Raw genomic sequence first — 14045 nt, 5'->3', positions numbered from 1 at the left:
CTGTGTTGTATTGTACCGTGCTGTACTGTACTGCTCTGTACTTGCCTTTATTGTTCTGTGTTGTATTGTACCGTGCTGTACTGTACTGCTCTGTACTTGCCTTTATTGTTCTGTGTTGTATTGTACCGTGCTGTACAGACTGCACTTCATTCTGTAACACCCCACGGTATTGTACACTAAATTGTACTCTATCTGAATCATACTGCATGCTTTACGCTACTGTAAATAGTGTATATACAAAATAAACTATTAAATAAATAAATAAATATACATATATATCAACAAACAAACAAAGAAACAAAATCAGCCTTCGGCTAATATACATACATACTTACACAGAGAGCACATATGTATCTGGCAGCCGTGCGCGCGCGCGAACGCACCCACACACACACACACACACACACACACACACACGTACACGCTTATACAAGCACGAATACTACAGTACTGCATCAGTGTCTACTCTACGACAATGCATGGTTTCCTGCCCAGCAGTATTTCCTGAATGGAACAGAGTGAACGAGACAAAATGAAACACTCACGCTCCTCGTCCTCTTTGGTCAGAATGGCGTCTTCATCGGACGGACCCTGTTTTTTCTGTCGCTTCTTGCGGCAGAGGCAGATGATGATGATGATGATTATAATGAGGAGAATCAGGAGAAGTACCACCACGATGATGATGACGAGGAGTAGGTCGTCCTCCGTGCCTGCATCGGGTTGAAAATGGCAGTTGTCAGTCTTTTTGAAGGGACAGTTTTCTTATTTTATCTTTATTTGTAAGATATCTTTATTGATAACACTTGATCACATTTTTATAGAAATAAACAGGCAATCGAATAATGAAGCAAACAAATCAATATTCAAATACTGAGATGTTCACATGTTTAGAAATACCTACGAACAGAGTATGTAAACATGGAAATATTTCCAAAGAGATCCTAAAGAAAGAAGGAATAAATAGTACATATCGGATTTAATTACTGAGTGCACCGCTCTTAAGATGAGTGAATTGGCATATTTATCCTTTTCATTGAAAGGTACTGTTTCATAATTTCTCCATCTATTTCGAAAAGTTACAATTTCACGAATGATTTTTGAATTACACACCTGAATTTTGAACATTGTGCTTAACAAACGTTGGAATGAATGCACATTTGGAAAACGTTTATCGAATTCACATTTATAAAGTAATGGCATTCTTTTTGATCAACAGTCATAACTGCTAAGACTACCACATACAATGTAAGAAATGAGCCTAAAGCTAATAAACTAATAAACTCACGCACAACCACAACCACACACACACACACACACACAAACGCAAAACAACCCCGCCCCCCACATACTCGAGCACACACGTGTTTGGCACACAGACTGGCACATACATATAAGTACTTACTGCAGTCCCCTGGAATAAAGAAAAAAAAAGGAAAGTTATTCCACACATTCAAAAAATGTGCAGTTTCAAAACATGAATACATCCGACAAAGTGGCGACTTGTCGTAAACATATACGCCCATGTGCATCGCACATACGCTCAACTGCTACGTCTCTACGTAACACACGCGTGCGCGCGTGTTTGCTTGTGTGTTTGAGTGCATGTTTGTTTCCGTGTGTATCCGGGGGTAAACGCGCGTTCATGTGTTTGCACGCACGCACATGTCCGTGAATGTGTGTGTGTGTGTGTGTGTGTGTGTGTGGGTGTGTGTGTGTGTGTGTGTGTGTGTGGTGTGTGCGTGCTTGGTTGCGCTTCTGCGCAAACACTCTGCATCTAAATAAACAGAATGAAATCAATCATACAAACAACGAATGAATCATGAGAAGAAGACGTACATCACGCAAAATGTTTCATGAATACATTGATACAATTCACGAAGCTGATTCCGGAATTTTTTATTTCTTTTGCTGATGCAGCTATCGTTATATTTTATGCATTGAGAAAACACCAACACGTTTACCTGTTTGTTTATAAACAAAAAGGGCCCCAGCCTTAGTTGTGATGCTGCTGGGAGATTGGGAATCATCGCACTGGAGAGGGTTCTGCGATAGCGTCAAGGTTCCGTCACTCACTGACAAAGCCTTGATGGAACCAGACATAGAACATACAGTCAGTAAACAAATAATGAAGAGTTCGCTCGACCGTGTGATCAATATAGTGAGTGTGCAAGTGTGTGGAAAGAACCAGGGAGGAGGGTCGAATGGGAGAGAGAGAGAGAGAGAGAGACAGAGACAGAGTGAACAAGAGAGAGAGAGAGAGAGAGAGAGAGAGAGAGAGAGAGAGATAGAACAAGAGAGAGAGAGAAAGAGAAGAAGAAGAAGAGAGAGACACACACACACGCGCGCGCGCTCTTCTTCCCACCCCCCACGCCCCAAGCCCCCCCGCGCGCCCCCTCCCATCCTCCCCTCCCCTCTTCCCAACCACTCCTTTTTCCATCTAATATCACTTCAAGTGGAAAGACGTTGAACTGAAGACTACACACTCCGAGAAAACGACCATACAAAACAGTGGGTTTTTCGATCCCGTCGCCGGAAGTGCTAACTAATCTCATCTTCAAAGACCCACTTCCTTTAGAAGACTGCACTGTCGCACAGGTCAGAAAAGATGCAAGAATGACATTATTTACAACCTACCCTTCTTCTCTACCCCCTTGCCCCTACAGGAAGACACACACAGTGGCAGTCAGGTACGAACCACACAGGTGAAAGCGAAGGTAGTGGTTCCATCAGGACTGGCGTCAGAGTTGTACAGAGTGACGTAGGTGGTGTCCGACACCTTGACACTGTGGAGACAGCCCACACTACCTCCGTCTGGAAGTGTGTGACCAAAACAGTGATAAATAGTATCAAGAATATGGTATATAATGTAGCACCCATTAGAAGAAAAAAAGAGAAAAAATAAACAAGAGAGAGAGAGAACAGAATGAAAGTTGAGGGTTCACGTGGAAGAAGCGAGTGCGCTTGAGTTCTTCTCTCATCTCCATCTCTTTTATTTTCTTTAAAAATGTCTTTTGTTGACTTCGAAGGACTCAAGAATGAACTCGCCTCACTATCTCTTTCCATGTAGTGTTGTTTTTTTTTTTTTTTTTTTTTTTTTTTTTTTTTTTTTTTTAAACTTTTAGATTTGTTATACTTTATTTTATTTACTTATTTTCTGTCCTGTTCTATGTGTGTGGGGTGGGGAATGTGGGGTGCGGAGGGGGAGGGGGGGCATGGGGGTTCAGAAGCGAGGTTCTTCACGTCCCAACTCCTCTTCATGGAACAGAAGCGATGTGGACGAACAAAACTTACCGGAGAAGAAAGGCTTGGGGGAGCAGGCTGTCCCTGTCACCTTGAGCTGTGTGCTGTCAGCACACGTGCTGTACGTGGACTTGCACGCGTCGTCATCGTTGTTCCAGTCTCCCAGCAGGCCTTGCGGGCAGGCGCTGAAAGAACTCTCCTCGCTTCCTATTGAAGACAAAAAGACAAAACCGTTTCGCTGTGTTTTTTAAACCAGAAACCCTGGCACCGTTCATTAATTGGAAAATCCTGGGGACAAATAGATTAAAATTTCTACTTGTCTCCACATATTTCCACGTGCCGTCACTGAGCAAAAATATAGTTGATAAAAGTATCTACCGGAAGTACAATGACAAGTCAGCAGACATGACTCATAATATAAATAATGATATGTAATACAGGATTTAAAAAACAAAACAAACAACAACAACAAAAGACAAAGAAAAAAAAACGAGTGAAGGTTTGGATGGAATGATTAAAATGCAAAAGGAAAGGAGGGAAGTCTGAACTGAAGCACACTGCTCATTTACCCTTCCACTGACAGTCACAAATTGGTTAACAAAAGCATTTCCACTTGTCCAGCAGAAGCTTTGGTTGTTCTGTACAACTGAATGGGTGGGTATTTCGAGCTTTGCAAACACAACACACACACACACACACACACCACAAAAACATAATGTTCAATGAATAAAACAGACTTGCAGCTACCTGACCTTGTTTAACAAAGACGTGATGACGGCTGCCTTTGTACGGTGCCCCGCCCTGCACACTGTCCTCACATGCCTGTTGCAGCGTCACGGAGTCGTTATGACTGAACGTAGCCACGTAGTCGTTCAGCATGGGGTGGGAGGCTGTCCACCCAGAAACAGAAAGACAAAGTGTTAGATAGATCATGTTGCATTGGCATGCTGGCGGTGTGGTGCTGAGTTGTGTGATGTGGGTGTGGTGGTGTGGAATAGCATGGTGTGGTGTGGGGAATGTGACTGAACGTAGCCACGTAGTCGTTCAGCGTGGGGTCAAAGTTCAAAGTCAAAATTTTAATTTCAAGATGGTAATTAAATAAGCAACGACTGCTTTTTTAACACCCAGACAGTCACATAGACAGGCACACAGACATGACTGTTAGATCTGTACAAACACAGATCTACAACACAGCTGTTGCACTGGCTATTTAAATACTGTAGGAACTGGGCTGTGTGGTGTAGTGTGGAGAAAACGATTTTCTGAACGTTTCCCACGGACGCACCCTGATTTATACACACATACGTACATTGTCATGGAAGTCAATCGAGAAGGATGAAGACGTCGGTGAGTCTGGACGTGAGAACGCGGCCCAAAGGTAAACACACATGGGTCACGCAGTGGGTAGGCAACAACAAATAATAGTTCTCGTTCTCTCTCTTTGTGGGATAGACGCTTCTGGACAAAGTCCTCAAGACTCTCCTCAAACGCCAAAACTCCCTTGTCGACAGCCATTCGTTAGGCGCTGCGGTCAGTGACGAGGGTTTACCACCTCACCCCAAGACTGGAATGCTGCAGGTCCCAGGGAAGCTTTCGGGCAGTCCTTGAAACGTTTCATCGGTCTTCCGATGTTCCTTGCGCTAGCAAACAGTTAGGAGAAGACTATCGTCGGCAGTCGCGTATAGCCCATACGGACAACATGTCCAACCTACCAAAGCTGGCTGAGATTTCATGATAAGTACTTCGACCCGTCATCTTTACACTGTGAATAACTTCTGTGTTGGAAACTCTGTCCTCCCATGAGATGCCCATAATCTTACACAAGCATCTAAGGTGGACTTGACCCAGTGCTCCCATCAGTTTTTTGCACAGCGTCTATGTTTGACAGCCGTAGGGCAGGGAGGGGGTGAAAATAGTCTGGTAGATTGGTGATCAGTTTGATGCCGCGTTCACCCCACACTCATGGCTACAGCCTGCCGAAGGAAGCACCTGCCTTTGCTAGACCTCAATGACCATGCTGCAAGTTGAGGAAGGTCGGTTTCCCATGTTTGTGCTCCATTTGTCACGTCCTGTCAACTACGACAGCTAAGAAACTTGTTTGTGCTTTTGTCCTGTCAATGCTTGATTATGGCAATGCTCTTCTTGCTGACTGTCCTAAGCGATGCTTGGACAGGCTGCAAAAGGCACAGAACTCAGCTGCAAGGCTTATCCTCAAAGCAAAGAAATGAGACCATGTTACGCCTCTGCTTAGAACCTTACACTGGCTCCCTGTTGAAGCACGCATACACGATAAACAATCTCTCTTTTGCCATGATTTCTTCTCAGATTCCTGACCAGACTATATTTCCGATATTATTTCTGTCTACTCACCTTCTCGGCCACTTCGTTCGTCTACAGATAAACTAATTCTATGTACACCAAAATCCCACACAAAAATACTGGGAGAACGAGTTTTTTTCTTTCACTGCACCCAGGCAATGGAATTCATTGCCACATAACATTCGGCACATCAGATCCAAACAAACTTTCAAAAAAGCATTAAAGATATATTTGTTTCAACAATACAATGAACAATAAATACCGTTCTCTTCATGTGACTTAGGCACACAGGTATGTGTTATGTTATACTAAGACCACTGCTTTTACCGTCATTTGTCTTTCATTTATATTGTTGGCTGCTCAAATATTTACTTTAATTCTTAGTGCTTTCCCTGTTGTGATTATGAGTAATGATCTGCATGTTAAATATTGTTTGTATATGCGTTATGTGACTGGAAGTATGACTGGATTATTACTTCAGATGCTTATAGTATTTTTTTCAACTGGTTATTTTTATGCGAAGTGTCTGTGGTGTTTTATTTTATTCAGATGAATTTTATGTTATGTATGCAATGTGTAGTTCATCAAAATTTTTACTCATTTGTTCGTTTATCTCTATTGATTATCTGTGACTTTTTTTATATATTTTTTATAGCTTTTATGTGAACTGATTTATTAGGGGTGCGTGTATGTGTGTGTGTGTGTGTGTGTGTGTGTGTGTGTGTGATGTACCTTTTCTGTGCAGTGAATGATATGTTGGTGTGAATCGTTTCATCTCATTTTCATTATCATACCCTTGAAACGTTACATATCTGTTCCTACCGTAAAGCTCGGTGAGCCTGCTCATGAAAGTGTGGAACCGCGCTATATAAGCCTCCATAGTATCATCATCATCATCATCAGTATTATTATTATTATAACTCTGTGTTGTTCAGAGATGTTCCCTCTTTCGATCTGAGGCTCGGGGCAGGAGTGGGCAATGCCTGGTAGCGCCGCTGCACCATTTAATCAGTTTTAACTTTCTCTTTTATCTCTTTTACCGGACGTTGAAAAGCGAAGAACAAGAACAAACAGCGAAATTGTTCCCAGCTAGACAGTGTCAAACAAGAACCTCTGAATGAACAGTACAAACGTAGGGGAAGCAAAATCAACACGTCAGAAACGACGACAACCACATACTCTCAAAATCCTTTGAATCTTTACCTTTGGGAACCGCAAGCTATTTTGCCAGTTGAAAATTCTTAGAACCCACAACGGTTTTTACACCCCAGTTGTTATACTCCTGGACCATTACTTACAGACATAGCCGTCCGTCCATCCATCCATTCATACAGACACACAGACATCCAAAACAATGTTTTTTCATAGACTCACGTTGTGCACACACGCCAAAAATATTCATCATAATATAAGCACCAAATGTTGCAATTTACGGTCTGCGTGTAATGGCATCTAATTTAATCAGGTGGCGCTGAAGCTTCTTTCCCTTAACGTTAGTTCAAAGCTCTTTCCATGGATCACCAATTTTCTCGTCAACAAAAGTGATTTGTCCGTTTTCATCAAGCTCTTTCCTGTTTCAAAACAGCTGGTGCTCTCCGGTGACCAGGTCTGTCTCCTGTTCTGTTCACATTACACACCGATGACTGTACTGGTACAGAAACAACACACAGCAATAAAAGCACCGACTTCTCTACCGGAACAACTTACATGGCGCGTCAAAGCCATATTTGTCAACTTCAGCTTTAATGTACTCATTTTATGTACACGAGCTGAAAAATAGTCCCTGCCAAATAATCAATCCGTAACATATATACGTTGATAACCTTAAAACTGATAAAAAAAATCTTAAGACTTTGAAACAACAAGGTGTATGGACTGTTTTGTAAAACACTTATATGAAATTGAATTATATCTTTCAATTATGTTTGATTTTTTTATCATTTGTAATTATTTCTTTTTTAAAAATAAAAACATTGGTTGAATGAACATACAAGCGAAAAGTTTAGTTAAAACAAAGCGGCAAAAAATCAGAAAGGGAGATTACTCAATATCGTTTTTTTTTCCGCAGATAAATTCAGTCCCTTGTCCATGACTGCCCACGAAAAACAACAGGCCCGATCAGCATGTTCAGAGGACAAGACAGTAAGATTGATACAACAGCTGGAGACAGTATGGGGGCTGAGGAATGTTGAGGAAACGACAAACAGAAACGTGACAGAGAAAAATGCAGGACTAAGACAAGGATAGGAAGAGGGACTGACAGCCTGGTCACTGATGCTGATTAAAACACAGTACAAATCATGTTTTTATTGTCTATTAAAGTAGAGCAGTTAACGAAATGCTGTCTTACAAGTGCCTCTCTACCACGTATTTAGCCCCACCCACTGAGTCACACACACATACACACCTGGCGGCACTGACATACACACACACACACACACACACACACACACGCATATACACACCTGGCGGCACTCACACACACACACACACACACACACATACACACCTGGCGGCACTCACACACACACACACACATACACACACACACGCACGCACGCACACACACACACACACCTGGCGGCACTGACACACACACACACACACACATAGACACCTGGCGGCACTGACACACACACACACACACATACACACCTGGCGGCACTCACACACACACACACACACACACACCTGGCGGCACACACACACACACACACACACACACACACATACACACCTGGCGGCACTGACACACACACACACACACACACATACACACCTGGCGGCACTCACACACACACACACACACACACACATACACACCTGGCGGCACTCACACACACACACACACACGCACGCACGCGCACACACACACACACACACACACACACACACACACACACACACACACACACATACACACACACACACACACCTGGCGGCACTCACTCACTCACACACACACACACACACACACACACACACACACACACACACACACACAGAGTTCCGGTGGCTGAACTCAAGGTGGTGGTTAAACAGCTGATTACCTTCTGTTGAAAATTATCAAATTACGCCACGTAGAAGACTGTATCAGTTATATCGTCTTGGATTGTGATTGTGCAATTGTTTCCTGAAACGAGATATGTAAGTAGAAACACCGATCGAATTGTAATTGTGTCATAATTTGATAAACAATATTTCGATCATCTTGAGTGTAAAAATATTCCTTCTAGAAATTGACGGTACAGGCGCTTAACATTTAACAATGGGATCATGCAACTATGCTGTGTTTGCCTATATCAGTCATGAAAAAATCCTAGCTTAAAATTTCAGTTGCCTGTGAACAATGTAAGCGACTCTAAACCGAGACCAGTCCTGCAACAACAGTGTGAATGAGTTGTTTTTACCTGATGTGGCTGATGAATCGGTAAATCCCGTGCTATTATGAATGTCATCCAACCACAGGCCCATGACTCCGATACAGCCAAGAAACTGAAACTCACTCTTGATCGCATTCAGAAGAGATTTTGGTGTGATGAGAAAGAACTTGTTATCTGGCGCAATGCAATACTATATCGATATTCCGCAATTGCAAACGATTTGATAAAGATCGAATCCGCGGACTACGATGATCAAGAGCACACTCTGCCCTCCTCTTCATTATGGATAACTGAAGCACAGTCAACGCCGGCAAAAACAGTCATTCGCGTGTACACAAGCCACCCCAATTCCAAACGTGTGACCTTGACCTTGTTTTTCAAATCCAGTGTAGGGGCGAGTACCCTCCTGTGTCAGGGCAAGGACTGTACACAATGGGACACAGAGGAGTGTGAGGTCATCAATCAGATCGTGAAAACCTATATGGTGAACAGTGATGTGACATCTCTGACCCAGTCCCTCCTGAAAGCTCGGGTGACCTTCATGAGCTGTGTGACTGGTGTTGTACACCCAGAGTGCCCAGTAATGACAGTGACCCCAATGAACAGTGAACCCCCTAACAGAAGCATGTCTGGCCATAGTTCTGTTTCTCCAGTGCATGTTAATCCAGAGAACACTTCTCCAGCTGAAGGTTTTATTCTCCTCCCCCCTACCCCGCATATCAACATCAAACACGCCTCAAATCACAGTGGGACATCTCGCACATCTGATGCAAGTCAAACTACCCCAGAAATGGCACCATCTGAAGCAGTTACCAGTCAACCTGCCACTGACGCACAACCACCACATAAAGAACAACCTCACCCGCAAGATCAATAGGAACAAAGAATCTCCCCTTTATCCTGTGGATTGAAGGATGGATCCCACACCCCCTCTACTCCCCTCACAAGACAAAAGATGGAACGTCCTCAAATGCTTCGCAAACTCCGGAGACGTACCCTCTGTGTCAGCCCAAAGAAGAAAAGTGATCCACGGCCAACAGCTTCACTGACGGCCTACATTGGAAAGTTCCAGGAACTACAGGATGCAGTGACTGATCTTCAGCAGTCTCACTCTGAGTGTCAAGCTTCAATGTACCCTATTAGAACCACTCGGAGCACGGCTACACAAAAAACGAATTACGTACACTTATAGCATTCAAAACAGAGACGCTCAATTCATTGATTGGCTCCCTTGAAGCAAAAATCGGTGAGCTAGACAAGCAAGTCAACGCGCTGAAAAAAGAAAACCACTCTTTAAAAACCCAGTTTGGGAATGTCTGTGCGGACCTAAAAAAGTTGAAGCCCGTCAGATCACGTGAATCCAGTACCCAGACTGAAGGTGACAATGTAGGCGTTGTGCAGGAAGATACCGCAAACATTCTAACATCCACCACCGTCTGCAGCACATCACCAAGAGCCAGGGAAACCTCCAGACTATCACCAACTGACGCTGCAATCAACGGAAAGTCCATCACTTGTGACCAAAATGATGACCTCCGTCATCCAACTGCCTCTGAAGAAGAAACGACCCGGAACACGTTTGACTCTGGCAGTGAGGCGCTGAATCATCCTTCGACACAACCCAGTGAGCCCACACACAGCCGGAGTCCTAGAAAAGAAAAGAACAGCCCCGTCCTCTCCACTCAGACGTCTCATCAGCTGAGCCCTCCCCAACAAGAAGATAACACAGCTCACCCAGTGGATCGCAAGGCTAACACAAACTCAAGCTCCAGAGCATCACGAGATCAAACTGGTGTTGACAGCAAAGAAGTGGACCGAGGGAACACCCCATCTGACATTCTGTCCCGTCGCTCAGTGTCAGACAGAACCTCTGTTCTGCTGATTGGGGACTCAGTCATCAGAGACAATGACCTCCGAAGAATAACCCCCCGACAAGAATCCACTTCAAAAATGTGTGCCAGGCATGACCATCTGTGACGTGGTTGACTGGCTGCACCAACAACGTGGTTCCTCCAGTCTCAAAGTGTTGATTGTACATGCCGGGGTCAATGACTGTAGAGCCACAGGGACAGTCAATACAGAGACATGGTGTGACCTCATTCATCTGGCCAGTAACATCTTCCCTCATGCCAGAGTAATCCTCAGCTCCATAGTCCCAGCACGAGGTACACACCACCTGAACACTTTCATCACACCATCAAATAACAACATGTAACAAGCCTGTGAAATGCTGAATACAGAATTCGTTGATAATTTCTTTACTTTTACAACATCAACAGGAAAGCCCAAACTTGTTCTATACAGCAACGTCATTCACCCAAGTGAAACTGGCACAGCTTAACTCGCACTAAATTTTAAGCAACTGTTCTTCCCAATTCGGTTCGAGAGTCAAACCCCACACGGAACACTCAAATGGCCTCAGCGTCCAACAGTCACACGCATACAAACTACTCAGATTACAACCCAGAATACAGACAGCAAAGCAGGGCCCCACCCAATGATTACCATTCGCCAGAATCCATGTTTCATTATCCTCCCCTCCCACACAGAGAAAACCAATGGTCACAGCAAACATCAAACTCCTCTGATCGCACCTTCAGTGGTCACCCTCCCCCACCCTCTCAACCACCCCCACCTTCTCACCTGCCCACCCCCCAAGCCCCTCCCCCACCCCCTATGTATGGTGACAACATTCAGACAGCTCAGTCAAATCCACCACCACCACACGTACCATATCATGGAATGAGCTTTGTCCCCCCTGTTCAAACAAGAATGCCCCAAGACCCAATGTTTAAACCTGACATTCCTGCCAATTTTTACACATGCCTGCTACTAACCCTTTTGAACAGTTCTTGCGTAGCATGATTACTACTTACATGGGTGCTCACCAGTCATTTCAGCGTCCATGTCCATGATAAGGATGCATGTGTGCGAGTGCAAGTATGAATGGAGTGTGTGATTGCATATGTGCATAATGTTGCAAAGGGGTGAGTGGGTGGGGGATGATGGGAGTTGACGAAGATGAAGCGATGGGGGATGGGGGGAGTGTGTTGCAGCTTGCTGGACTTGGATAGATGTCGCTGAATATTTGTATTCCTTGGACCAGTCACGTTTGGACTGCCGTATCAAATACTTATAGACTAACTTGGTCAGTGATAGACACGCTGCTAAGTGTGTCACGGGTGGTTGTTGTTCTCTAATATATGCTTTTTCGCCTTCCTTTACTCCACGTTTTGATCATCCATAATCGTACGCTGTTTTTTGTTGTTGTTTTTTTCGTTGTTGCTTATTATTTTAGATATTACATGCTTTGTTGAGTGTTTGCTAATTGATTGTAGGCATTCGCTCACGTCTACTTGTGCAGTAGTTTCATTGGATACCATTGTATTTGTGCTTTAGTCTTTAATTGAACCGAATTTTTTCTTGCATTGTATTTGGGCATATACTGCTATACTGAAAGTAATTCTTGTGTGTAAAGCACCTACATTTTGTATTTGTGATTATTTCCTACTGCCATACAATGCCTCTCACTCAAGATACATGGCCCTCACAAGAGGGACTTCGCATAGGATATCTAAATATCAACAGTGTCAGAAATAAGACTGATGATATCGCAACCATTTTGCATAACAATGGGGTTAATTTTCATGTTTTCTGTGTAGCAGAGTCTAGATTAACTGATCGTATTCCCGATTCTCATATATGCATGCCTAACTATGATACCATCCGACTTGACCCTGCTGGTCCAAAAACTACTGGACTTCTTTTATATTGTAATAACTCAGTAACGTTCAAGAGACTAACACACCTTAAAAATCATGGCACGGAATCTATGTGGATAGAAATTAATCTTAAACGTTGTAAACCTATTATGATAGGATTCCTTTATAGAAACCCAGCCGAAACCGTTGACTGGTACGACAAATTTAATTCGATGATGGATGCAGCTATACTTGAGTCTAAAGAAACTATTCTCCTTGGGGACTTTAACATTGATTTGACAGTACCTGGAACAAAATGGAACATCAGATACGCTCTGTACGGACTAGAAGAAATAATCGATCGCCCTACACGTCTCACTGAACACACTGAAACTCTCATTGACCACATTTACGTCAACACAAAATCTAATATAGTGGAAACATGTTCTGTTCAAACTGGCTGTAGTGACCATTCGTCTGTTTGTCTAACTTGGAAAAAGAAAGGTTTCAAAATTCCTAAATCGGGTCATAAAGAAATTTTTTACAGAAGTTTCACCCATTTCGATAAGAATACATTCATCAATGATTTGCTTCATTCTGGTTTAGAATATGTTTATCAAATAAGAAATCCCGACGATGCCATTAACTATTGGGTAAACACATTTAATTTAGTGTATGATCGACATGCTCCCTTTATAAGAAAAAGGGTGAAGCATAAAATTAAACCTCCGTGGTTGACAAAGGAAATAGATAATGAAATTGAATTAAGAGATTACTACCACAGATCAAAGAAAGTAGAATTATACAGAAAACAAAGAAATAAAGTGAATTCTATGAAGCGAAAAAGTAGGATTAAATATTTTCAAAATCTAGTGTCTTCTTCTCAGAATTCAAAAGCAGTTTGGAAAGCCATCAATATTTGACTAACAAGAACTCAATGTCTAATTTCCATAAACTAATAAAAGATATATCACCAGAAAAGTTAAACTATTATTTTGCTAACATTACCAACAATATAATTGTAAATGATAAAACAAATGAAAACGAACTAAAACTACTGAAACAATACCGTGACTCGAAAAACATCTCAGCCAACTTTGATATACCACCTGTGACAATAAACGAAGTATTTAATAGCTTACTACGCCTGAAACAATCTGGAACAAGAGACTTAGATGGAATCGATGGTAAAATACTAAAGGCCAGTGCAGCATATCTATCAGACACTCTCACCTATGTATATAATTTATGTATTGATAAACAGGTTTTCCCATTAAAATTTAAGCAAGCTAAGCTTATACCACTATACAAAGCAGGAGACCGAGATAATCCCTCTAACTATAGACCTATTTCTATACTGTCTGTTTTGTCCAAGCCACTTGAAAGACATGTGCAATCTCAC

The 14045-nt window shown here is 42.8% G+C and overlaps 1 protein-coding gene across 1 annotated transcript in view; it reads right to left on the bottom strand.

Annotated features, from left to right (window-relative positions):
• The window catches only part of LOC143283803 (uncharacterized), an 88068-nt gene that overhangs the window by 70256 nt on the left and 3767 nt on the right, over positions 1-14045 (bottom strand). The window contains exons 3-8 of the mRNA XM_076590173.1: positions 3993-4130; positions 3292-3447; positions 2696-2811; positions 1962-2082; positions 1403-1411; positions 546-710 (exon numbers count right to left, since the gene is read on the bottom strand). Of these exons, the coding sequence (XP_076446288.1) occupies positions 546-710; positions 1403-1411; positions 1962-2082; positions 2696-2811; positions 3292-3447; positions 3993-4119 (694 nt within the window). The 5' untranslated portion in view covers positions 4120-4130. The remainder of the gene's footprint in view (positions 1-545; positions 711-1402; positions 1412-1961; positions 2083-2695; positions 2812-3291; positions 3448-3992; positions 4131-14045) is intronic.

This window comes from Babylonia areolata, chromosome 7, assembly GCF_041734735.1.
Source record: "Babylonia areolata isolate BAREFJ2019XMU chromosome 7, ASM4173473v1, whole genome shotgun sequence".
Taxonomy (NCBI): domain Eukaryota; kingdom Metazoa; phylum Mollusca; class Gastropoda; order Neogastropoda; family Buccinidae; genus Babylonia; species Babylonia areolata.
The sequence above is the reverse complement of the archived record's forward strand: the minus strand, read 5'-3'. Positions and strand labels throughout refer to the sequence as shown.